This window comes from Meriones unguiculatus, chromosome 8, assembly GCF_030254825.1.
Source record: "Meriones unguiculatus strain TT.TT164.6M chromosome 8, Bangor_MerUng_6.1, whole genome shotgun sequence".
In the NCBI taxonomy this organism is placed as follows: domain Eukaryota; kingdom Metazoa; phylum Chordata; class Mammalia; order Rodentia; family Muridae; genus Meriones; species Meriones unguiculatus.
Genome location: NC_083356.1, coordinates 33804019 through 33830221, shown reverse-complemented (window position 1 = coordinate 33830221; position 26203 = coordinate 33804019). Strand labels below are relative to the sequence as shown.

Below are 26203 nucleotides of genomic sequence, written 5' to 3'. Positions count from 1 at the left end.
CACATTGGGAAAATAATAACAACAATGGTGACTACATGGATGAGCCACCCTCCTCGATTCTTTATTTGCTTTCTTGAAGAGACCCTGCAGACAAGTGAGCTTGTATGGCTGCTGTCATCTCAGCTTTGTTTCTGAGAAGGAAGTTGGGGCTCAGCCATAAGGCTCATTTTCATAGGTTATGCAAGGGCAGCTGGAAAGGAGGGAAGCTGATCCTGAGAGAAACTGCAGGGACCTATGGGCCTTATGTTTGAAGAGAATCCCACTTCTTGTCTCTGCTAGCTTAGAAGGGCTTAGTCTCCAGAAAAGATGGACTAGAGAAAAAGATGTGTAGATATGCATGTGTGTGCTCATTCATGTGAGAATAGATATGGGAGGTATACTTGGCTTCTTTCAGTACAATTCTCACGTTCAATATTAATGAGGGCATAATTTTGCTGTTTTGTTTTCTGCCGTGGCTTCATTTTCTAGAATAGTACCTACAGATGTTGGGCTCTAAAACAATAGTGGAGGAAGGAACGAAGGAAGGAAGAAAGGAAGGAGAGGAGAGAAGAAGGGGGCAGTGAGGTAATCGGGAGGAAAGGAGGCAGCTATTTATCTTTCACAGAGGTACAATCCAGCTCTGTCACTCCTAACGTACAACCCTGGCATCTGCTTGTGAAGAGTAATTTTAGTACCACCCTCCCATTTCTTGTCCCCACATCTTGGAGTCATCACCCTACTGAGCACTCGAGTATTCTTAGGGGGAGCAGACTCGAGTAGAGGGAGTTCCTGTGACTGGCAGAGAAAACAAGGTGAGCCAGTGGCCTGTCAAGTGTCCTTGAACAGGAGAGCAGTGCCCGCCGCTGTGCTATAAAGGCTCCCTGACGAGGAGACTCAGGCGGGACTGCTCCTATCCCTTCACCCCAGGAGCAGGCAGGAAGATGGCCCTGGTCTTGTGGGTCTTCATTTTGTTAAACTCAGTCTGCCTGGTGGCAGCCAACATCTTTGGTAAGTTCTAAGGCTGAGGCCGCGGTTTTGAGGAGGAAGTTTTCAGGCACGGGGCTCTGTCAGGCTCCAGCCAGGGCCCTTGGACATGCCTGACCTCATCTAACTACACAAATGCCCAGAGGCTAGATATTTGCCCTTTGCTGTTCCAATGAGAGAGTTTCAGAGGTGTGGTCTGAATTGCCTGAGGTCCCAGAGCTAGGAAATGGTGGAGTAGTGATAAAGAAACTGGGAGAATGGAGATATTCTGATTACCTCCTGGGAGAGTACAGATGATTAAACGAACTAATCATGTGCTGGGGATATCATTAAGGGCTGTCAATAACACTGGGAAGGTAAAGACTTGTGACTGTATATGAAGGGCTGTTGGGGGTGGGGATGGAACCTGACCTACATCCTTTTCACGTATCTCTTCCATTCGCATAGAATACCAGGTAGACGCACAACCACTCCGTCCCTGTGAGCTGCAGAGGGAGAGGGCCTTTCTGAAGCAGGCTGACTATGTTCCACAGTGCTCAGAAGACGGAAGCTTCCAGTAAGACTGGCTTTAGTAGGAGTTCTAGAATCCTAAAACACCTTGAATAACCTCTCATATCTTGTCCCTGTGATCCCCAATCGTACCCACCCAGATTCTTGAACTGTGCTGTCATTTGGGAGGGCTCCCTCTCTGTCCTCACATACAGACAGCGCGTTGCTGCTGACAGCCTCTCAAGTGTTGCTGAAGCTTTATCTTAACTGCTTTAAAACATAGCTTACGAGGCCTTTTTCATAAAGGTCAAATAGAGGTAAGGGTGCTCCTAGGCACCCACTCCACCCTCCCACACCCTGGCAAGACAAAGCAGGGACTGCCTGTTAGTTGGCTGACCCTGTTTTCATAGCCTCCCTGGGCTGCTAGGCCACTTCCCTCCGGAGACCTCTGCTGTGAAAGGGACTTTTGCAGATACCCTGACACATCTTGGGTCCTGAGTGAGTGAGGTTACGGTCTAAGCTTCTCTCTCCTGTGTATCAAGAGTCCTTCTTCCCCTCTACTGTGCAGTCACACACACAGCCCTCACCTCTAACTGTGGGAAACCCTCCCTGCTTCTGTCCCTTATGCAAGCTTCCCATAGGCACAAACTGCTGCCTAGCTCTAGTCAGGACTTCTGGGAATCCAGGGTTGTGAAGGAGGGCTTAAGGAGTATGTCTCCCTTTTTTGACATCTGTATGTAAGTTTCTCTCTGAAGTTCCAGGCCTGCCTTGTCCCCAGGAGGATCCACACACACTCTACCCAGCCACCTTCTGCCCCAGGCCACCCTGCAACTCTCAGTGTAGACACCCCCCCCCCCAGGAACTCTCTCTATTGGCCTTGATTGAGCACAGCTTTGGCTTTCCTGTGTGACTCGCTAGGCCCTGGTCTCACTGAGCTGGGACCAGAATGTGGAGTCAGAAAACTATCAGGGTGTCGCATGGTATTTCTCTCTTCAGGACAATCCAGTGCAAAAATGATGGCCAATCCTGTTGGTGTGTAGATGCTGATGGCAGGGAAGTACCTGGCAGCAGGCAGCAAGGAAGGCCAACAGCTTGTAAGTAACACAGGAGCATGTAGCGGGACAGGGGCCCTTACAGTGGGACACAGCACATCTAGGGACAAACACTAGGCTTAAGGAAGTGAATCGGGCAAGTTCCCCTAAGGGCTGCTGGCTCCTCATCATTGAATATGCAGAAGTCCAATTTCCTAAAGACCACTATGAAAATCATATGAGACGCTCTAGTCTAGCCAATACCTAGCAAGGACTTCCCATGAGCCAGCCAGTGTGCCCCATACTGAGTCAGATATGAGCAGCAGACATAGAGGGGTTCCAAGCCAGGTCAGAGCTCTCAGCAAAGTGTTATCCAATGGTGAAAGCAAGGGCTTAAAGGGGAAGCTCTTTTTCAGTGGTAGACGATAGTTCTGAGTGTCTGGCCAGCATGGCTGGTTTGGGGACCCTGGTTTGGGGCCCTTCACACTCTCTGACATTATGATGTTAACCAAAGTCACCTGCTCTCTCAACCCCAATCTACAAAATGAACAGAGAACCTACCTCACCCATGTGAGGATTTGCAATGTGGTAAGGCTGGTGTATGGCAGCTATTCCATGGGAGCAAACAGAAGTGGCTTTTCCTCCCACATCCGGAGGGAGTCAGCTGTCGTCTCACTTCTAGAGAGGGAGAAAAATGCAGAGTAGTGAAGCAGCTTTTCAGGCAACACGGGCAGCCTCAAAGAAATCCCGACTAAGACACTCTGTTAACCATACCAGGAGCTGCTCTACAGTGCCAGGGTGCTAGAGAGACATTGCCCTCTAACTCAGTTCCCAAGAAGTCAGAGCCTTCTGAAAGTCCAGCTGAGTGTCCCTCAGGGAGGAAGGGCCCTCCTGGGCTTGATCCTGACCCTGTTGCTCCCCAACAACTCTCTGTTACTTCTCTTTGTATCCCCAGGTCTGTCCTTCTGCCAGTTACACAGGCAGCAGATCCTGCTGAGCAGCTACATCAACAGCACAGATGCTCGCTACCTTCCTCAGTGCCAGGATTCAGGCAGCTATGCACCAGTCCAGTGTGACCTGTGGCAAGCGCAATGCTGGTGTGTAGACACAGAGGGCATGGAGGTGTATGGTACCCGCCAGCTGGGGAGGCCGACGCGGTGTAAGTGTCACTGTCATGGGCACCAGATTCCCTGGGTGGGCTACAGTTTGGCTCCTCACAAATCCCATGCTTGACAACACAGAGTGCCTGGCCTTTGAGGGAGAGGGAAAATAGCACAGAGACGGTTGCATGGCTTTAGATCACTCCACAGAGCCTTGCTTGCTGGCTGACAACTACAAGCACAAACAGGATTTCAACAAATGCTTGTGAGCCTCAGGTGGCTTGTCTTGGGCACTGATAGGTTTCCATGGGTCACATGGGTAGCATCAGTACCTACCTACCCATGCATAAGAACTGAACAGTTTTACATGAAAATGTTTAGGTCCAAGGAGCTGTGAGATAAGAAACCGCCGCCTCCTCCATGGTGTAGGAGACAAGTCACCACCCCAGTGCTCTGCAGATGGGGACTTTATGCCTGTCCAGTGCAAGTTTGTCAACACCACAGACATGATGATTTTTGATCTGATCCACAGCTACAACAGGTAAGGGGCTCTTCAAGCTTATGTGTGCATTAGGATCTGAGAGTGTCATTTGTCACATTGAGCCTGGTGGAGAATTAAGAGATGCCTCATCCTCATTTGTCACTGACAGGAAAGTTCATCCTGTACGCAACACTTTTAACAAGGCCAGCTGGGAATAGCTATTGAAATTACAATTATATGGTTTTAAGTAGTGTTCTATTGCTGTGAAGAGGCATCATGACCACGACAATGCTTAAAAAAAGAAAGCATCTAATTGGGGGCTTGCTTATAGCTTTAGAGGTTTGGTCCATTGTCATCATGGTACTAGAGCAGTAGCTGAGAGCTATGTCCTGAGTCCTGATCCATAAGCATAAAGAGAAAGAGACTCTGGGATTGGCAGGGACTTTTTGAAACCCCCTCCGTGACACACTTCCTCTAACACAGCCACACCTCCTAATCCTCTGAAGTAGTGACACTCTGTGGCAGTCTATGAGGGATCACCTCATCACCACATAGTCTTTGCTTCACCAGCCTACCACGCAAATGAAAACACCAGAGTATGAAGACCTACACATCCTAGCAGAGGACTAGGGAGAAAAGCTACTGTTCCTCAAGTAGGGAGTGGCTGATTACATGTAACATACCATAAACATTTGTATAGCTGCTCAAAAGAAGGTGTCAGAGCTAGAGAAGTTGATTCTGAAGCATGGTATGCTAATACAATCCAAAATGGCTAGTGCAAGTCTCAGATTTAATTATTAAAAGAAAAAAAACAATAAGAAAAAGGTTCTTTACATATGATCCGATGATTGGATGAGTGTCTTGGGTCTGGATAGAAGCAGGAGCAGAGAGTAATATGAAGGACCACACAGCTGATGAGGACCACACAGGAGATGAGGGCTGCAGTAAAGAGTGGACAGAAAGGGCATCCTTATCCAAGAGAAAAGAGCCCATTAGAAAGCCTGGGTATGGTGATGCACATGCATTTCTGTAAGTTCCAAATGTGTGTGCACCTGTGAAGGACTTCACCCTTCAAATTAACAAATATAAAATGAGAAGCACCTTATACACTCTAACCCAAATATCCAGGTAGTGTCCAGCTATTATAGAGCAGCCCATGATTGTGAAGGGCCATTCAGACTTTAAATAATGTCAGACCGTTCTGAACACAATGAAAGAAAGCACCAGCCTATGTGAACACTGCCAAGGGAGAATCTGAGCCCCCACATGGCTGCCTTCCAGAACAGCCAGTTGCCATGTGAGAGAGAACATTCCCATGTGTTGTGCCGGAGGGGGTCACAGACCATGACCCAAGTGCAGCTCCCATAGGCAAACTTGATCTGAGTTGCATAATACTTTAGAAGCTTAGCCTTTTCATTAGATCACACCCTGCAAAATTCATTATCACAAAATTCATTATCAGTGATTTCATACATTCAACCTAGAATACAAAACTTCACAATATGGCTTTAAAGACTGAGGTCAGAGGTTGTATGCATTTGTTTATGTGGTTAAGAGGCTAGCTTTGAACTATGCTTTGTACCAAACCTTTCTGTGTCCTGGGTCCCTCGGAGTTTGGCCACCTCACTCCTGCCAGCTTTGTCTGTTTCTAGTACTATCCTGCCCCATAGCCTTTGCCCCTACCACCTTCAGTCTTCATCTGCCACTGCTTTGCAAGGTGACCTGGTCATTCAACTTCCCAGAGCCTCCTCAGTGTTCGCCGTTGGGAAATGGAACTTGTGCTCTGTTCACTGGGCTGTGGTTAAGCTCTCCTGACACTTCACCTATGAAGCCACTGAGAACATGCATCATCCCAACATGCTCACCTTCAGGGAATTCTCTTGCATTATCCAGTTTCAGGAAATGTAGGTTAGATTCACCACCTTACTCTCACCCCTGGCAACTAAGTGATTAGCTTAACTGGGAGCACAGGATCATCAGGCAGCCCAACTAACCGAAAGCTCATCTTCACATCCAACTGAAGGCTAGCTGCATCCAAGGAGTCAGATTTCAGCTTTAATACAGATGTGATTAAAAATAATAACCTGTGATTAATATAAAAAAATAAAAATTATAAAAAAATACAGACACAATTAGAAGGCATAGAATCTGGAATATAACCAAGAAACATGGAAGAATTGAAAGAACCCACTCTAGGAAGCATAGTAGGCTTTAGAGGTGTATAGAAAATTGTCACTTGTCTGTATATATATGACTCATTTCTTTTCTCCCACAGCATAAGGCACAGAATTTTGCACACAGTGGGTCTACAACCCCAGTTTTAAGACCTTTACAGGGGACCACGTTGAATATGAGGCTCAGTTCACCGTAACTGCCACAAGAGGGCAGTCTAGTTAAACACAAAAGTTGAGAATCAAGTATTCATTGTTAATGCAAACAAAAGAACTCATTTCTGAAATGAGAGCTCTCTCTCTCTCTCTCTCTCTCTCTCTCTCTCTCTCTCTCTCTCTCTCTCTCTGTAAGCATAGCTTTGAACAAGTTCTCCCCTGGAAAGGTCATGGGAACGGCTGGGTAGTTGATTTGATTATTGCAAGCTGAGTGGTAATCAGGAATTTTCTGTTACTCTGTAGATCTGGCCACTCCAGGCCCAGTGACTCCTTTGGACCAATGGAAGGAGCTGTGGAATCCACATTGAATAGGCTGAGCTCACCTGGGGTTGACAGATATAATATAGGCCAGTTGTAGTTGGATTTTAGATAATCAGTGAACAATTTGTTTTACTGTATGTCCTTGACATTGCCTCAAACATATTAAGGCCTGGGAGTAGGGTGAGGGTTCGAGTTGGAAAGGCTTGCATAAATACTACCAGATCCTGTGAGTGAGTACTGGGAATGCACCCCAAGTTCCAAGTTCCAGATGATAGTGGCTCCATCTAAAGGAAGCAATGGTGCTTAAGAGATGGAGCTCTATTGGAGACATATTTATCACACAGGACTTAGAAATCTGGGGAAGAAACATCTGGAGGAGAGGGAGAGGAGAGTCAGGGATGGCTCTGTAGATGGTAGAAAATGTACTTGGGAGGAAAAAGCCACAATTTGACTCTGGAATACTCCTTGGAGATGTGGCAAAAACAACTGAATTATTTCGGGGGGGGGGGGGCATAGAAATCCCAAGACCAGGAACAGTACTTTCAAATCCCCTGTGAGGTTTTAATGTACTGTGCTGTGATTTGTGCTTAAACTTGGCATTGTAGGGCCTTTTTCCCTATGAGGAAAAGCAATCACTTACTATAGCAACCTGGCTAAAAACTTAGAAGCCATGTTGGAACAGGCAGTAGCTATTCTGGCTCTTCGAGATGCCCCATTTTCTTTACAGCCACAGCCTGGTCATGACTGTGGGACTCTGTCTTACCCCAAGCTACAGATGGAGTCCTGCAGAACTTGAAGCACAACTGTGACATTATCAAGGTTTTAGATATTTAAAATTCTTGTATCAACCCGTCATCAGTTACTATGCTTGCCCTGCCTGCTTAGCAACAAGCCTCATTTACAGCATTCATTTACCTGAAATGCTGTAGCACATCTGTTATCTCAGTTGTCTTGTGGAAGGAGTCAGGAGCCCCTTGACATATACTGAAACATCATTGTAACTGGTATATAGAGGACTATGGGGAAATCCTCACAGACAGATCATCTGGTCACCTTCAGGGCCACCTATTGGTAATCAATTTAACTTGGTTACCATGCTATGCTGTGTGTGGCCATCTCCTAAGGACTATCTGCTCCAGTGCAGGAGTGAACTGGCAGATTGTTAACTTTATTAATGTGTTAGTTGCAGGTTAGGTTTCCGGAGGCCTGCCCACGGGAAGAATAAGAGAACTTAACAATGTGGAGAGTGTTGCAAGGGAGACAGAGGCATGAATGGCACCCTGTAAACAACCAGCCACCCAGATTTCACAGGGCTCTATTTGTAATCACTCTAAGTCTGGGGAGGCTCAAACTGAACACCACTCACCTCTACTCTAGTTTTTTTTTCTTCTGAAGGGTTCTGCTCTTGTCATTGTGAGACTTGACCTTTCCCACGAGATGAAACACTTTTTCATTTCATTAAGCATATTGGTTTTATCTTCCTCCTTTCTTTGTATATGCCTAGAACAGGATAAAGGATGTTAATGGAAATCATGGAGAAATTGTGAGAAGAGAAAATAAGACAAGGCAAGGATTGGTCTAGAACAATCTTTCTTTAAAGTTATAGCAGTGTAAGGGGATTTGTATTTGCCTCTGAGCTTTGACTATAGCCAGGGAAGAAATTATTTTTAAGAATAATCTAGTTTCTTGGCAAACATACCTCTTTATTCTATTAAAGATGGAAGGAGCTGTGGTCTTTGGGTCCTTACTAAAGGAACAGTATCAAAACCATATTTGGCTATATAGCTTGACAATCCCTTCCTACCAATACACATTGCTTATTACTACTCTTGAGTAATATTGATAGCTACAATCAATATGGCAAGCCAAGGCAAGAGTTCTGCCACACTTACTCAAGGTTCCCAGGCCTTCTCATTGAACACAGAATTGATGGAGAGAGGATCACGGAGGCACGAGGTCTGCTCCACAGGCACTGAGGGCAGTCCTAGGTAGTGGCAATAGCAGACCTCCAGGAAACAGTCCTGAGAGGATGGAAGGACCCTTTCCCTCACTGAAGTCAGGGAGAGGAAGGTATGCAGGCAGGGGAAGAGATCAAGAGAGGCCACAAAGAGAGCAATAGTTTGTACTGGTCTGTTCATAAGACCAGCAACTCCAAGAAGGGGGCTTTGACTATTAAATGGCAGAATAGAAATTCTGCAAAGACCCTGGAGAGTCATGCCTTCCCCTGGGTTGGGGGGGGGGCTTTGGTTGCCTCAGCACTTCATGTTGTAGGGTAATTTAAACATCTGTGCCATTTGCTGGAGTGGATGTCTGATCCCTCTCAGTATCTGGAGGACTGGTACGTCATGTGTCCTTCAACATCTCTTAGACGTCAGGGTAAGTGAGGCATGGAGCATTCACAGAATAACAGACATGTGTATCAAAGGACATGAGACAGGAACCAAGCCCAAAGCACACTGAAAAACACTATTAGTGTATACAGGGATCAGATGTTGGATAGAGCCAGATGTAAATCAAGGTACTACCATTAGGCCACCATGCCAGCCCAAATTTCTCACCATCTTCATCTCAAAATAAGATAAAAACAATACAAATATCTTGTAAGGAGCATTAATGAGTGGATGAATAGTGGGTGCTTTTGCAGTTGTCTTTTGCAAAGGCTCAACAAATAGAAGCAATTACTTTACTATCATTACCACTTTTAAAACCAAATTATCCCAGTTTCCAATGAATGAACTTTCTCTCTCTCTCTCTCTCTCTCTCTCTCTCTCTCTCTCTCTCTCTCTCTCTCTCGTTTGTTTTGTTTTTGAGGCAGGGTTTCTCTGTGTAGCCCTGGCTATCCTGGAACTCACTTTATAGATCAGGCTGGCCTCACACTTATAGGGATCCACCTGCCTCTTTCTCCCAAGTATTGGGATTAAGATGTGCACCACCACTGCCTGGAAAACTTTAAAATTATATATCCCCTTTCTGTGGAAATAAAGCAAACGGAGCTTTTCATTTCTACTAATCCGCTTATGACAGCACTCATTTCCACATATACCACAAGCCCACAATAATGGACGAGCAACATTGTAACAGAATTGTAATTCCATAGCACTTTCATGTATTTGTAAAGCAAATTTGCCCTTTGGACTCTAGAGTTACCTCCGGTAAGGAACCAGTTGATATTGTGCTCATATCTTCCGTGTGAGTGAACTAATACTTGGGTCTCTGCATCTTCAGAACTGGACAGTGCTCCCCAATACATTGCCTTTCAGAGCTGGATTTTTGTGGTAACGATTATGATGTATTTGCTGTCTTATACTTCTCCATTTTCAATGATGTTTCCTTATGCTCTTTAATGAGTATCACCCTCATCTGTAGTATTTTGGGGGGTTAATATAATTCAAATATAATTCACCTTATTTCACCACCATTGGATGTGCAGGTTGTTTTAGTATTCTGCTAGAAGTTACTATGTAGCAATAGAACTCTGTGTGTGGAGAGCCACATAGGCCAGAGGTTTTCAGACACAGGTAGAAGCGCTCACCTGAACATAATCCGCTAGTTACATAGGGCATGAAACATCTCCTGGTATTGAATAAAGAAGAAAAATTCTCTGCTGACTACCTCATTGTCCATGGGAGGATGTCTTCAATGACTCTTAGTACTTTAGACTCCTCAAATGCAAAAATGGGGACCCAGAAAATGGGCTCCATTTAGCCTTCTCCAGGAAAGACAAGCGTTTCTTCAGCCTACAGGAACAAATGGTGAAATAGTTTGGATTTTGTGGCATTTAATGATGGAATGGAAACTTTTCCTCCTTACAGATCTCCTATAACAGAACCTGGCTTCTTCTCCACAAGCTCTTAAAAACTGTAGAAAGCTCTGGAAGCAGTTGCTCTCACAAAATGAGGCCCTCTGGTCCTGCCATATACTTGTAACACAAATCTGGCCTTTGGACTCTGCTGTTGCTCTGTTGGGGAAGCTGATGTAGTACTCATGACTTGCTTTCTCTCTGGTCCTCCAAGACAGTTGTGTGAATACAGAATGCCCAAATGCCACACATGAGGAAAAGGGCTAATTGGTATAAGTTAGCTAAGCACAGTCTAACCTTGCTCTGGCTAAGTTAAGCCAACCTAGAGAAGAGCTGCAAATGCAGTTTCCCAGCTGAGGCCTCTGCCCCATTGATTTTGATCGAGGATGAGTCATCTTTTATGAAATGGTGACCAGGCATCTTCCTTTCTGTCAGGTTTCCAGATGCATTTGTGACCTTCAGTTCCTTCCGGAGCAGGTTCCCTGAAGTGTCTGGGTACTGCTATTGTGCTGACAGCCAGGGGCGGGAGCTGGCTGAGACAGGTAATCAGCCACACTTCTGGCAATGTGAAGGGATCAAGTGTAATTCTTGGAGTCTAGTGCCTAAGGCAAAAATAGCACTGGCATTCTACATCCTTGTTAGGTTGTTATGGGTGTGGAAGAAGACACAGCCTTAGCCAGATTTCGTCTCTGGTACTCTGCTGAAGTTCCTGCTTGCTTGTGTTGGTGTCACTGCAGGCTGAAAGAGGTGCTCACCTTGCTTAGTGATAAGTGGAAGCAGGACAGGTTTTCAGCCTCATTCCCTAGGAAACATTCCTCTGTGCTTTCAAACCCGCACAGCAACAACAGCAGCCCTGACTTTGTAAACTATTAGAGTACTATTCCTGGCATGTCCAACCTATGGCCCAGATGTGGCCCTATAAAAACCACAAACCTACTTAAAATGTTGTCACCATTTCTATTCTTTTGTAACTCTGTTGCGTGGTTTTCGAGCATGAACTTTGTAAGTGATGACAACTTGCAATGTCTAAAGGATGGACATACCTGGGCCCGCTGCATAATGCTGCTGGCACAGATTCTGACATTCTGACATCTGTTATCTTAGCAAGGTTAGAGCTTTCTTTCCTGGGGAGCCCATCCCAGAAATGATATCTGCATTTGCTCAGGTTTGGAGTTGCTACTGGATGAAATTTATGACACCATTTTTGCTGGCTTGGACCGGGCCTCCACCTTCACTCAAAGCACCATGTACCGGATATTGCAGAGACGCTTCCTGGCCATTCAGTTAGTCATCTCTGGAAGATTTCGATGTAAGTAACTAGCTAGTAACAGATATGTGCTCTTGCCTTGGAATTGCTGGAGTCATTGGGTTACTTACATCCACATGGCTGTTGCACCAAAGTAAGTTTAGGGATTTAGCTCTGGGGCGGCAAATATCCATGCAGGCTGTGGACACACAGAACTTACTCACACTTATCTCCTTTGCTGTGTGGTCTCTTCTAGGCCCCACCAAGTGTGAAGTAGAACAGTTTGCTGCCACTAGCTTTGGTCACCCATACATCCCGAGCTGCCACAGAAGTGGGGACTACCAAGCAGTACAGTGCCAGACGGAAGGGATGTGCTGGTGTGTAGATGCCCAGGGGATAGAGATCCCTGGCACTCGGCAGCAAGGGCAGCCACCATCTTGTGGTAAGTGTTCTCTTAGGTGTGAACGTTCTCCTCTCCACAGAGCCTTTCTCTCAGAAGCTCACTAATTAACTGATGACTGGATGGCCCCCAGAGGTCCTTCAAGCTGTATATGACTGAAGTCAGGATACTGCTATTAACTTGCAGTAGGTTTTTGTTCCTGTGTTACTTCCTCAGAAAACCTAAGGAATGCCGGGGACTTATAAATAACAAAAAAGGAAAAAAGGACCGAGTCTTCATGTGCTGTAGGAGGAGTGTGTACAGGCAGCTGACGGAGCACCAAGGCAAAGTAGGGGAATACTATTTCAAAGCACTGAGGAAGGCTTCATGGGTGAGGGACAGTTGCTCAGAGTGTCTGTAACCAAGGCTCTTCCTATAGGCCCTGGCCCTGCAAGGATGGTGGAGATAATGTTGAAGTATGGGGTGCACTTTTTGACTCTGGGGTGGGGAGAGGCAAAAAGGAGCAAGACCGCATCCCTTCTCATAACCAAGGCTTAGGCTTCATGCTGTAGGAAAGGAAGGCTCCTATGAGGTTCATCCTGAGAGGTCTGTTGGGCTGTGTGTGAGATATATGCTTTCCAGCAGTGATAGGACAGGAGTTGGAGGAAGCCTTGGGCCTGAGATAAGGCAGCCAATTAAAAAATCACCTCCGTGTCCTTAGGAAAGATAGTGGAGAGGTCATGACTCCCTAGGGCTGTTGTCCTATATGAATACAAAACTGGGTCCCTTACAACAACCAAAGCTCAAGCACCAGCTTATAGGTCTGAAGACTAGAAGTCCAAAACCTAGGTGGGAGCAGAGCCTGTTCTGCAGGTTGCATCAGGAGCCTCTCTTGCCTCCCTGCTCTGGGGGAGGCGAGCTGTCCTTTGGCTCCCTTCTTCAATCTTTGCCACCTTCCCTATGTCTTCTTGTCTGTTTTTAAAATAATATAAATTGGGTTGGACTAAGAATTCTCTATCCAGTGTGGCCCCATCTGAACCAGTGGCACTTACAGGGACACTTTTGCTACAGTAGCATATTCTGTGGTTCTGAAAAGAAAGGTGCATCTGGGGAGGACTTTGGTCTAGCTGGTGTACTAAGGCAGAGGAGGGCAGGAGCCTGTCACTAGGCATCTCAGTAAGGCCCCAGGGATTGGGAAGGGTGTGGCAATGGGGGAGGGAGAAATGCAGGACCTCATAGGCTTCCAACCAGGGGAGCTAAACCTTGAAACAGTACAGAACTCAAATCTCATGGCTTCAAAGTAGATGGAAATGAATTTTGATACAACAAGTCCCATGAAATCCTTTAAATTCTTTACACTTGACACTTTAGGTATTCTTCATATTGTTTGGTGAATGTACAGGTGTCATTAAAAAAAAGTTTAAGGTCTTGCCTTGGAAGTATTTGCAAACACCACCCAGTTGCATCAAAACCTAGAGAACGTTGCATCCTGTAGCCCTTGGGTGAAAACGAAGAATCGTGTCTTTCCAAGTTAAAGCCAGAACTCTGTGGGTGGGTCTTAGGCTTTCACTCTGTTTGCCCTTAACAGCAGTAACTAACAAATGTGTGGAGGGGCTCAGTTCTCAGTGTATGCAGGAAAGCGAAACCATGCAATCGCTTCACACCTCCTGTGATGTCAATTACAGGACACCATGGCCTTGCTGTTCAGCTTTGTATGTTACCAACACACACACACACACACACACACACACACACACACACACACACACCTCTACATGTTCCAGTTCTTTCTCTGTTGCCTAGTTACAGAGGGAAATTGGCTGGCTTCCTTTCTGGCATCTGTGTGAATCAAGAGGAAAGACTTATTTTTACAAATTGAGAATGTGGTGGTGTTTTAGAAGGTCCCCTAAGATTTGTGAATTTATGATGGAGAATGGAGCTTGCTTATGTTCACCTATGTGAAGACAACCAGATGCTGTTTGCATTCTGTTTTTGTTTTTGTTTTTCCTCCCAAGGACACTTACACAGATTGTCTTGGCCATGCACAGAGTTGACTAAGTCACTTATCTTTTTCAATAGCAATTTCACAGAAAGGACAAGAAACCCAAGGGGTTCCCTAAGTGTGCTTGCTGGGGCCTCACTTTTGTGTTATTATATAGAAAATAATACAGTAATGGAATATGCTGTGTTTTTAATATTACATACCACAATACAGGAAAGAAAGTGCTTCTTATTCAAAGCACTACCAGCATTGCTGGCACAAGTCTCATTCTGAAGAGACTGTAAACTGGACAAGACCACACACCAGAGGAATCAAAGTCACAGGAAGAGCATATGGTACAGCATTAAAGTCCATTGAGAATTCCAGCGAGAGAGATGGGAAGCAGAAGCTTAGCAACACAAATGGGACTTTGTTAGCAAACTGGGCTCTTAAGGCTGCCAGAACCAATCGCTACACAGTGGGTGCCTCACAGCAGAAATGTGTTCTCTCACAGTTCTCACACTGGAATTCAGAAGTCAAGGTGGAGACAGGGCCATCCAAACTCCCTTTGACTATTGTGGTGTTCTTTGGCTTCAAGACTACATCTAGCACACCAGTCTGTTTGTCTTGAGCCTCACATGGCCCCTTTCCTGTCTCTTCTTATAGAGATACCAACCATTGGATTTCTAGCTTACTTTAGTCTAGATGACCTCATCTTAACTTTATTATGTCTACCAAGACCTTGCTTTCAATTCTCATTTAGGGACCCCATGTAGAAAAAAAAAATTAAAAGACACTATTCAGACCAATGCAAGTGTGACCTGGATTTCAGAAAATGGGCTGGTGTCCCATAGACTTGCCGTAGAAAAGCATCAAGCTAGTGTGAGATGGCCAAGTGGTCATGGGGACAGGAATACTCACCCTCAGAACTAGCTCTACTAGGAAGCTCAAGGGAGAAGGGAAGACATACGTGGATACGAAAAAAAAAAAAAGAAATAATCCAGGTGGTGGTGTCACATTCCTTTAATCCTAGCACTCTGGAGGCAGAGGCAGGCAGATCTCTGAGTTCCAGGCCAGCCTGGTCTACCTAGTGAATTTCAGGACAGACAAGCCTATGCAGAGAACAAACAAACAAATAAATAAACAAATAAAACCCAAACAAACAAAAAAGGAAGTGGTCCACAATGCTGTGTGAACTTTAGAAATCTTACTACCAGAGACATGGGGACATGGCAAAGGGAGGATCCTTAGGACCATTTGCTCTGCTAACTATGGTTTTTACTGTCTCATGCAGCCGAAGACCAGTCATGTGCCTCAGAAAGACAACAAGCCTTGTCTAGTCTCTACTTTGGAACCCCAGGCTACATCAACCCACAGGACTTGTCTTCTGAGGACAGGTCAGTCTTCGTGAGTGGTGCCAGACTGGACACATCCTGCCCACCTACAATCAAGGCACTCTTTGTTGACTCTGGGCTTGTACGTTCTATGGCTGTGGAGCAATACCAACAGCTTTCTGCATCAGGATATCTACTCAGAGAAGCCATGAGAACAATTTTCCCCTCCCGAGAGCTGGCAGGTCTTGCTCTTCAGTTCACCATCAACCCGAAGCGACTCCAGCAAAACCTCTTTGGAGGGACATTTTTGGTGAATGCTGCCCAGTTTAACTTATCGGGAGCCCTTGGTACAAGAAGCACATTTAACTTTAGTCAGTTTTTCCAGCAGCTTGGCCTCCCAGGATTCCAGGATGGAGACAGAGCAACTGATCTAGCCCCTGTGGGACTGGACTCCAATTCTACCCCAGAAACTCTCCGTGTCTCTGAAAAGACAGTTGCTATGAATAAACCAGTTGTGGGTACCTTTGGCTTCAAAGTCAACCTACAAGAGAATCAAAATGCCTTAAAATTCCTTGCTTCGCTCCTGGAACTTCCAGAATTTCTTGTTTTCTTGCAGCGTGCTATTTCTGTTCCTGAAGATATAGCGAGAGACTTAGGAGATGTGATGGAAACAGTGTTCAGTGCTCAGGCCTGCAAACAGACACCTGGAAGCCTTTTTGTCCCATCATGCACTGCCGAAGGAAGCTATGAGGATATCCAGTGCTATGCTGGTGATTGCTGGTGTGTGGATTCCCAAGGCAAAGAACTTGATGGCTCAAGAGTCAGAGGTGGACGCCCAAGGTGCCCCACCACGTGTGAGAAGCAAAGGGCTCAGATGCAAAGCCTCGCAGGCAGTCAACCTGCTGGCTCCAGCTTCTTTGTCCCTACATGTACTAGTGAGGGATATTTCCTGCCTGTCCAGTGCTTCAACTCAGAATGTTACTGCGTTGATGCTGAAGGTCAGGCTATTCCTGGAACTCAAAGTAAAATTGGTGAACCCAAGCAGTGTAAGTCTGATAGGCATTTAATTTAAAGATTCTTGAGTCTCTGTTTAGGCCAGAACTTCATACATTGTAAGAAACTGAGTTTGCTCTTGACTGAAGAGCAAACTTGAGGTAACAGAATAGTTACTTTAGCTAAATATTATCCATGGAAACCTGGACAGTATTAGCCATTCTAATGAGCAAATAGAGATATTTGTTTGTTATTAAGAAAGTGCACATACCTGAGCTAGTAAGATGACTCAGCTGGTAAAACTTGCTGCACAAACATATTGGTCTTTTCTTGAATCCACCTAAAATCATGATAGGTAATGAACATTTGTAACCCCAGTTCTGTGAGCATGGGGAAGGTAGAAACAGGTGGAGCTAGGGCTAGCTCACTGGCCAGCCTGTCTGTCTAAATTGGAAAGCTTCAGGCTTAGTGAGAGATCCTGTCTAAAACAGTAAGATAGAGTGATTGAAAAGACATCTTACAACAGGCTCTGGCCTCCACATATTCTTAAACATATTCTCCACACATTTGCTTAAACACATACATACACACATATGACAGAAAGTGCCACATACATTTCTGTGGCACCGGTCATGTCAGTAACTGGGTTAGTCACCAGGTTGAATGTCATTCATGAATTTAGGACTATTAAGGTTTCTGCTACTGATAGTTAAGCAGTCACCTTGATCTTTCTGGTTTATTCAATTTATTTAATATCTGCTCATTGTTCTTCTCCAGGTCCCAGTGTCTGTCAGTTACGTGCTGAACAAGCTTTCCTTGGGGCAGTGCAAATCCTGCTCTCTAACTCAAGCATGCTGTCCTCCCTCTCCACTGTCTACATCCCACAATGCAGTGTCAGTGGGCAGTGGAAGCGTGTGCAGTGCGATGGACCCCCCGAGCAGGTTTTTGAGTGGTATGAACAATGGAACACTCAGAACAGTGGAGACCAGGAACTGACCCCAGCCACACCACTGACGAAGATCATGAGCTACAGAGAAGCAGCTTCCGGAAACTTCAGTATCTTTCTTCAAAGTCTTTATGAGGCTGGCCAGCAAGGCATCTTCCCAGTGCTAGCACAATACCCTTCCCTTAGAGATGTTCCACAGGTAGTGCTGGAGGGAGCCCCAACTCAGACTGAGGAGAACATTTTCCTGGATCCATACATCTTTTGGCAGATTCTAAATGGCCAGCTCAGCCAATACCCAGGGCCCTACTCAGACTTTAGCATACCTCTGGCACATTTCAACCTCAGGAGCTGCTGGTGTGTGGATGAGGCTGGTCAGGAACTGGATGGAACTCGGACTATGCCAGGCGAGATCCCAACGTGTGAGTTAACTCATGTAGAGACTCAATTTCATGTCTGCTTTGAAAAGACTTTCTGGTGGGAAAGCCTTGGTGGGACCAGAGAATTTTTGGGAGCCATGGCAACAGTTATCTGTCCATTCATTCTTCATGTCTGTCTGCCCAAGCCCCCATCTACCCAACCATCCATCCACCTACCCACCTTCCTGTACCATCCAAGAGATAGGTGACCCAGATCAATGTTTGTAGAGTGATACCCTCTAGCAAATCTGAATTAACTGTCTAGTGAGGAACTTCCTCAAATTAGATGACTTCTGCGTGCCTCAGTTTCTGTCCTATATCATGATGTCCAAGTTAGCTTTAATTGCCAATTTGGCACCACCTGGAATTGTATGGGAAGAAAATCTCAATTGAGGAAATGCCTAAATCAATTGGCCCATCGGGGTATTGTCTTGATTGTTAATATATGCAGCAGGGCCCAGCCTATCTTAGGCAGTACCATTCTCTAGGCAGGTGGTACCAAACTGTATTCAAAAGCTAGCTAAGCATACGTTGCTTGTCAGTCACCAAACACAATCCTCCGTGGCTCCTGCTGCACTTCTTTGGCTCTGAAGGAAGATTTTTGGTCAGAGGTTGTACTGTGCGACATATCAGGGCTGACTTCGTGTTCCTTTTGAGTTTCTGTTTCAACATCACTCAATTACGGGCTGTGGCCTAGAGTTATAAGCCAATTTAAACCCTTTCTAAATGATGTTGTTCCTCTGTGAGGACAGTACATGAAATGAAACTTGGGCTTGTGGGAGCAAGTGGAACCAGATTAAGTTAGATCCCGCGAATGTACTAAGTAGGAGTCTGGCATGGTGTGGACATTGCATAGCACCTATCTTCTGCCTGTTTCCCCACAAAGGCTGACTGAATGGGTCAAGGAAAAAGGCAAGAAGAGCAAGACCTGGTGACTGAATCCACCTTTGCTCTTTGTGCCGCCCTAGGTCCTGGCCCCTGTGAGGAAGTGAAACTTCGCGTCATGAAGTTTATTAAGGAAACAGAAGAGATTGTCTCAGCTTCCAATGGTTCTTCCTTTCCACTGGGAGAGACTTTCTTAGTGGCCAAGGGAATCCAGTTGGCCAATGAAGAGCTTGGTCTTCCTCCCCTCCACCTATCCCGGGAGGCTTTTTCTGAGAAGTTTCTACGTGGGGGCGAATATGCCATTCATTTGGCTGCTCAGTCCAGTAAGTGTTGTGTTGAAAGTCTCAATCCATTTCTTTGGGGGAAGCAAGAGCTTGTAACTGACTCTCCAGAACTTAACTTGGTTGCCATGGGGCTGCCAGGTTCTTGGAAAGACAGAGTGGTCCTGTGACCATCTCCAAAGCTTTCCCTAAAGGGTCTGTGATCCTTCAACAGAGACACTGTGGGCCTTCATACTCTGTATGCAGATGCCCCTGCAGTCCTTATAAAGCCACAGTCTTGTTAAAAGGCCCCATATGCCCTCAACCCTTGGTTAGCCTTAAAGTTGCCTTTTATGCCCAAGGCTGTGGGAAAGGAGAAGGAAGATGACCACTTTACTGAGGACCCATTGCTCATGTGAACTCAGGGAATTCTGAGAGCAGGACCCAAAGGCTTGTGTCATCTCTGAATGTGACAGAGGAACATAGTACTCTGCCCTAGCAATAGCCACATAGTGCTTAAACCTAGCCTGTGACCAGGCACTTGCATGCCAAGTACGTGATTGGGCCATTGTGTTCATTCTAATTGTGTTAATTTCAGAACAAAACTACAATACTAACTATGGTTCTTTACGTAGAGAACCTGGCTTAGTCACTGGCCTGGGTTCACCCATCTGCTAACTATGGAAGCTGGGTCAGGAAGCCTAGTAGCCTAGCGCATATGATTAGTTACCTGTGCCCTGCTCAGCTGCAGTCAGTGCTGTTACAGTGCAGTGTTCCAGTGAAGTCAGTGCCAAGATCTGGCTTAGACAGTGTCCTTCATCTGCCTACAGCCTGCTCTGGCAAGAGGCTCTAACCCCAAAGAGTTGTCATTGAGCCCCACCTTGAGAGAATCTGAGATCCTTCTCTCTCTCAGCCTTGTCTGAGTCCCCACCCTTTCTCAGTGGTCTTGGGGTCTGGGCTGCCCTCCTCCCTGATAACAATTATGTGATGTCAAAGTGAATTCCCTGCAACAAGCTGGAACCTCCTCGCCTTCCCCTGATGGTATCTGGTGTTGACTTGGGAATGGTGTCTTTGTTCTAACCTCAGAGAAGGATCTCACAAATCAATCTGGTTTTGCCCCTCTCCCTCACCAGACAACTGTTCTGGAGGCTAAAACACATTCTTTGCCTTTCTCGCCTTTCTTTACACCCATGGCCTGCTCATCACTCACATTGCTGCTCTTTATTCTCTCTTTTCCTCAGAGTTCACTCTATAGCTCTGGCTAGTCTGCAACTTGAGACCCTCTGGCCTCTGCTTCCCCAGAAGTTAGGATTACAGGTGGGCACCATCATACCTAGGCCAGTGACTTTTTTTTCAGTAGACATTGTGAGCCCGGTTCTGTACCAAGAATCCTAAATATGAGCCCAGAAGTGGAAAACATACACAAAACAGATCAGTATGGAGTGGCAGTTAGCACTGAGAAGAGGAGCCATGAAAGGGTGGGAGAGCTGTGGTGTGTCAACTACATGTGGCCAAAGCCTGTCCTCCATATCTTGTGAGACCTTGGCTAAGTAGTTTTCTGTCTGCCTCAATTTTGTCCCCATTGGTACTTGAAATCCATGTAAATAATTTGGTCAAACCTTTCCAGGCACGTCCAACTTGTAGCTCTTTAGTCGTCATGTGTTCTAGGATAACTAGGAATGGGACCCAACAAAAACCCATAAACTTACTCAAAGCATTATGAGACACATATGTAATCTTATTTTGGTAGCTCAACTGTGTAGTTCTTGAGACTGAACTTTGTAGACCACAATGGTGTGGCCCAGTGACAAAAGGTTGACACACCTAATATCTGCAACATTCCTTTGGATCCTTATGATTCTTCTTTAGAGTAAAGTACATCCCTTGGGAATGGAACCACTCACCAGCCTCATCAACTCTCTACGAAGTTACCGGAGATGTAGTGAGTCCTCCAAATGCAGTCTAGAGCTCATTGTCATAGGAAGATCTGGGAAGATATGCTGAGTGCCTTCTGGTTATCCTAGAGGCTAAGCAAAATTTTGGGTTGGATCATTTGTCATGTTCTAAGAAGGCTATTCAGAGAGAGATGTGTTCAGCTTATCTCAGGACAGAGCACACAAGGCAGCTGTCACATTCTGTTTTTTCTCCCCTGCGTCTCTAGCCTTGACTTTCTATCAGAGTCTCCGTGCTTCCCTGGGAGAGTCTGATGGAGCAGCCAGTCTTCTGTGGTCAGGGCCGTATGTGCCACAGTGCAATATTCTTGGAGGCTGGGAGCCCATGCAATGCCATGCTGGGACTGGTAAGGAAACTTTGGGAAGGCAGCTGAATATTTAGAGGAAAGAGTCCTACTGTGGGAGGCAAGTGGTTCATATTGTTGGGCCCCTCTTTAGCAACTAGGACAAGCCATTACCTTCTCTACTACCAGTTGTCTCCCCTGTGTAAGAGAAGCAGGGTCTTCCAGTCAACATGGAGGTGAAATGCTCATTTGCTGGGAGTGTTGGATGCTAAGTCGTGTGATTGTGAACAGAATTAGCCAAGGCTCCTGGCCAGATAGGCTACCATGCTGGCATTGCTATGAATGCAAAACAGAAGTTTTGAGAGAGTCCCCAGCATGTTTCCTGGACTTATGGGGTGTGGCTCTTTTTCAGGACACTGCTGGTGTGTGGATGGGCAGGGAGAGTTTATCCCAGACTCACTGACAGCAGCACGCTCCTCACTGATGCCCCAGTGTAAGTAAAGCCCACGGGAGTCTTCAGTCTGACTCCTAGAATGGCATCTATGCTGCTCATCTTGGTCATGCAACTGAGGGGGGACTCTACACTCTAGTCCTTTAGACCAGTCTCCGAGAATGCCTTGGACCGATTTCTTTTATGTCCCAGTTCTGGGGCTCACTTTAGGCCTTCCATTTTGGTGCCCTCACTGGGGATGTACCAGGAAGAGCCAAGACAGGCCACAGAGCTTAGCTTTGATCCCTGTGCCCTGCCCTGGTAGTTACATCACTACCTCACATGTATTTCTGCAGCCCAGCCTCCTACTGAAGGTCACTCCTGAACCATCAGTGGCCTGCTTGACCTCTGAAAGGCACCAACACCCCACATGTGTCTATGAATTTCAGGCTGCCTCTCTTGTGGGTGTAGCTTTGTGAACCACATATCTACTGGTCTAAAGTCTGGGGTTAGCCGATGCTGCCCACCTTCCCTTGGCTCCACAGCCATCTGTTCATAGCCCCTCTCTCCCACAGGCCCCACAAGCTGTGAGCTATCCCGAGCCAATGGGCTACTTTCTGCATGGAAACAGGCTGGACCCCAAAGAAACCCACGTCCAAGAGATCTGTATATACCCGCCTGCCTGCAGGTGAGCTTCTGTGGACACAGGAAGGAGACAAGGAAGGAAGCTGGCACGGACACTGGCCTCCTCTGGCTGAAGGTGGACTTCCTAGATTTCTAGTTCATTCATCTTACTATAAGACTCACAGGAAAAACTTGGATGAAATTGGCAGCACAGAAATTCATAAAGACATGTAATGCTGACCAATATCACTATTATCATGGGGTTCCATGAATGAGGTCCTCTTATTAATTAATTTGTAGAGAAATTTGCCAACATGGTTTAATCTTTGATCTCGGCTAACAACTCACCTTTCTCTGGAGAGCAGCTAGCCCAATGTCCCTAGCACAACTATTCTCCTGAGAAAGGAAATGCAGGACTATGGCTTCTGAAGGCAGAGAGGGTGGTTCTGGCATGTGACCTAGGTTCTTGCCAGCTACAATACTAGTAAAACAACATCCAAGATCCTCACTACCCAAACTGATATCTGAATCTTTAGCCTCCATTCTCTTCCAAGAATTGTTAGTTAACTGAGAGCTAGACTTGATTCAATGAATTGAACCTAGTATTCTCAATTTTAATTTTCTTCCATAGGGCGCCCTCAGTCCTTCTGAATTTGAATCTTACCTCTGCAGTTTTGTGGCCAGAGGCATGCCACCTGATCTCTCTGTGTAGAATGATGCAAAGCGAGTGCTTGTGGTTTCTGTGACTCCCCTGGGATGAAGGTGTTTATGAGTCTCCTGGGGATGTTGGGTAAATGTGGGTGTTATTAACATCATTGTCTGTAGACCAGCTATAGCATAGCATAAAGCCAGGAAACGGCAGCCATGAGCGCAGCACTCAGCACACTCTGCTGGATAATGCTTTTCTCCAGATCATGCCTCTGAGCTCAGGGCTTTGGGCTGCAGAAGCAGGACAGGGGACTTCCCTGCTGAAGGAGTTCCTAGAGTCAAACTGCTCTGGGTTCAGGCCTGGAGAGATGCATTAGCATGTAAAGTGCTTGCCTTACACACATGAAGACCTCTGCTTCTTCCCTAGAATCCATCTAGCAAAATCTGAACATCATAGTGCCTTACTTAAAATCCCAGTACTGAGGAAGTAGAGATAGGTAGATGCCCAAGGTTCCCAGCCAGCTAAGCTAACCTACTTGGAAGTTCCAAGCCAATATATATTGGCTAAAAGTATTAGGTTCATGACACCTGAAGAACAGCAGCCTTTCACCTCTATGCACACATAAATGCATCTTTGTATTATCTATAAACACATGTACACACACACACACACACACACACAAAGAAAGGATCAATCTAGTCCATTTTCCTGGCTTTTTAGGCTGGGAAACTGAGACTTAGGTAGTTCAAGTGCCAGGTGTGGAAACCTTGCTGACTCAGGATAGGACAGGCAAGGAGGAGCCAACACTGATAGGTCCTGTTTGTGGGTACCCAACAAAAGATAGGACTTAGGTCACTGTCTTAGGGCATAACTGCATTATTAGTTACAGTTAGGGATTCTTTGAGCTTCCATATTAAAAGTAATTTCTGGAATGTGTGGAGTTGGTTCTGGGCAGTGTGGAGATCGATGGTGTGGGCATGTTGCAGTCCTGCTACTCTCTAGCTCTGGGACACTTCTCCACTACCTCACATCTCAGAAGACTCAGCTTTCCCTGATCTCACATGGCACAACTTTTCTTTTCTTAGTAACCAACAAGTCAGAGCGTGGCCATAAAGTTTGAATAGGGCAGTGGGCCCTGCCTGGACAATCTTTTTTTTTTTTTTTTTGTCTGGAGAAATTCTCACTGGTTGTTTAGGACATTCTTGCAAGACTTTCTCCCACCAATGAGTGAACTGCAAAACCTTGCATGTAGTGAAATAAGCATGGCTTTATTGCAGACAGGAGAGTACACCAGACAGCAGACAGCAGGAACAGGAGCTTGGTGTGTGGACCCAGCCTCAGGAGAAGTGATGCTACCAAACACAAATGACAGTGCTCAGTGTGAGTAACCATCCCTCCCCCTTGTTGTCCTAAAGCAGAGACTCAGCTGTGCCACCTTCACGGCTGGGAGACAGCTCCTGATCCAAATGTGCTTAAGCTTTCTCATCTACAGAACAGGTGCTCTTCCCACCTTGAAGGATCTCAGAAAAGCCAGTGTAGCCAAGAGCTGGCTGTGCTCTGGAACCAAGAAGCACCAGGGGCTATCACTGCTCGGCATCTGTCCCTGCCTATGGGAGTGCTGGTACTTAGGGGGCTAGTGGCTATACACCTCTGGGGCACCGCATACACTGCTTGACCCCACAGCTCTGTTTCATGTGCTCATGTTCCCAAGGCCAACCCTGGGCTTTTGGCATGGCACAGGATTCCCACATTAGATTTTTGTGTGGCCCTTTTCATTTCTCTCACTTTGTCATTGCTTGCAACTGAGATCTTGTAGCAAAGTGTGGTTAGCACTTAGAGAGACTGCTTGCTCTCTCTCCCTCTCTCTCTCTCTCTCTCTCTCTCTCTCTGTCTGTCTCTCTTTGTCTCTCAGACTTCTGTTCAGTGTGACTCAACTGCCTAGAAGGTATCTATCCCTCCCTATTCCTCTTCAGTAGATTTTCACAGACCTCCAGTAGTTTCCTGAAAGGCTTCGTAGGCCTCTGGTTGCTGACTTGGGTCTGTCCATGGCTTCATATAGTACCCTTATCATCCTTCTCTCTAGTGGCTCACCTCTGAAATATCCTTTGAGGATCTGAGGCCCTCTGGGGTAGGCAATGGGAGAGACAGGGCACAGACCCCGGGGACCCAGAAGCAGCTGGCCTAGTATGGCAGAGGTAACAGGGAGGGATATGGCAGCTGTGCCTATGCTGAAAGCAAGGTCAGAGCATGGTTCACTTCACTTGTCTCTGTACAGGCCCAGGCCTCTGTGAGGTCCTCAAGAGTGCAGCCCTGTCCAGAGAAGTCGGCCCTGGCTACACTCCAGACTGTGAGGCACAGGACGGGGGCTTCTCCCCAGTGCAGTGTGACTTGACCCAGAACAGTTGCTGGTGTGTCCTTGGCAGTGGAGAGGAAGTGCCTGGGACTCGTGTGGTAGGCACCCAGCCTGCCTGTGAGAGTAAGTCTTCAGCTGCTAGGCTGAAAGTCTTAAGCTATTCTAGGCAGAGGGTCTCTGAGATGCTGGGCTGTCAGAACAGGAATGGGCAGGATATCAAGACAATTAATTGATGTGCTGGGAAAGTGGTATGTGCACTTCCAAAAAGTCATACCCTAGGCTTGAAACTGGTACCTCAGGAATCTATTGTTATAGCTCAGTGGAGTCTGGCCTGGATTTCCCTATTGTCCCCAATCAGGAGAAGCATCCCAATTGCAGGACCTCATGAGGACCTCATGTTTCTGTCATCTAGAGAGGTGACAGCTTGTTCGTTTTTATTTATAATTATTTTTATTTATTTATAATTACTATCAAATACTGAGATATACATCACATGAACACATATTAGAATACTGAGTTGTAGTATTATGTTTTTATAATATACTCATTAAAAGCCTGCCATAGAGTCGATTCCTGTAAGCCCAACACACCCTGGCAGGTGGATTACCAGTTTGAAGCCTGTTTGGGTGACAGACATAGCAAGACTGTGTCTAAAACAAAATAAAACCAAACCAAACAAAATACAAAGAAACAAAGCAATGTTCTGGTCAAGGACACAAAGCTAAGAGCTTAACCTTAGCCTTGATTACTAAGTGTGTCCTCCTGCTCCTGGGCCACGGAACTGCACTAGAAATCTTTGGAGAGCCAAAGTTGTCAGGCCTACAAGCCCATTTTTGTCTTACACAGGGGAAACTGGCTTGGGACACATCCTGAGGGGAGATGACCTCTTCAGATCCCTGCAGTAATGAGACGAGTCAGTAAACTTGACTAAGTATAGACGAGGACTAGCACCTCTCCAAG

General features: G+C 46.1%; 1 protein-coding gene across 1 annotated transcript in view; it reads left to right on the top strand.

The window, feature by feature from the left end:
- Window positions 1–920: 920 nt before the first annotated feature.
- Window positions 921–26203, top strand: part of Tg (thyroglobulin) — a 186370-nt gene continuing 161087 nt past the window's right edge. Inside the window, exons 1-16 of the mRNA XM_060389330.1 lie at window positions 921–987; window positions 1411–1519; window positions 2449–2546; window positions 3439–3642; window positions 3965–4124; window positions 10947–11053; window positions 11677–11820; window positions 12014–12199; window positions 15412–16497; window positions 17222–17809; window positions 18775–19014; window positions 21113–21250; window positions 21600–21680; window positions 22193–22305; window positions 24168–24270; window positions 25166–25366. Coding sequence (XP_060245313.1) covers window positions 921–987; window positions 1411–1519; window positions 2449–2546; window positions 3439–3642; window positions 3965–4124; window positions 10947–11053; window positions 11677–11820; window positions 12014–12199; window positions 15412–16497; window positions 17222–17809; window positions 18775–19014; window positions 21113–21250; window positions 21600–21680; window positions 22193–22305; window positions 24168–24270; window positions 25166–25366 — 3625 coding nt within the window. The remainder of the gene's footprint in view (window positions 988–1410; window positions 1520–2448; window positions 2547–3438; window positions 3643–3964; window positions 4125–10946; window positions 11054–11676; window positions 11821–12013; window positions 12200–15411; window positions 16498–17221; window positions 17810–18774; window positions 19015–21112; window positions 21251–21599; window positions 21681–22192; window positions 22306–24167; window positions 24271–25165; window positions 25367–26203) is intronic.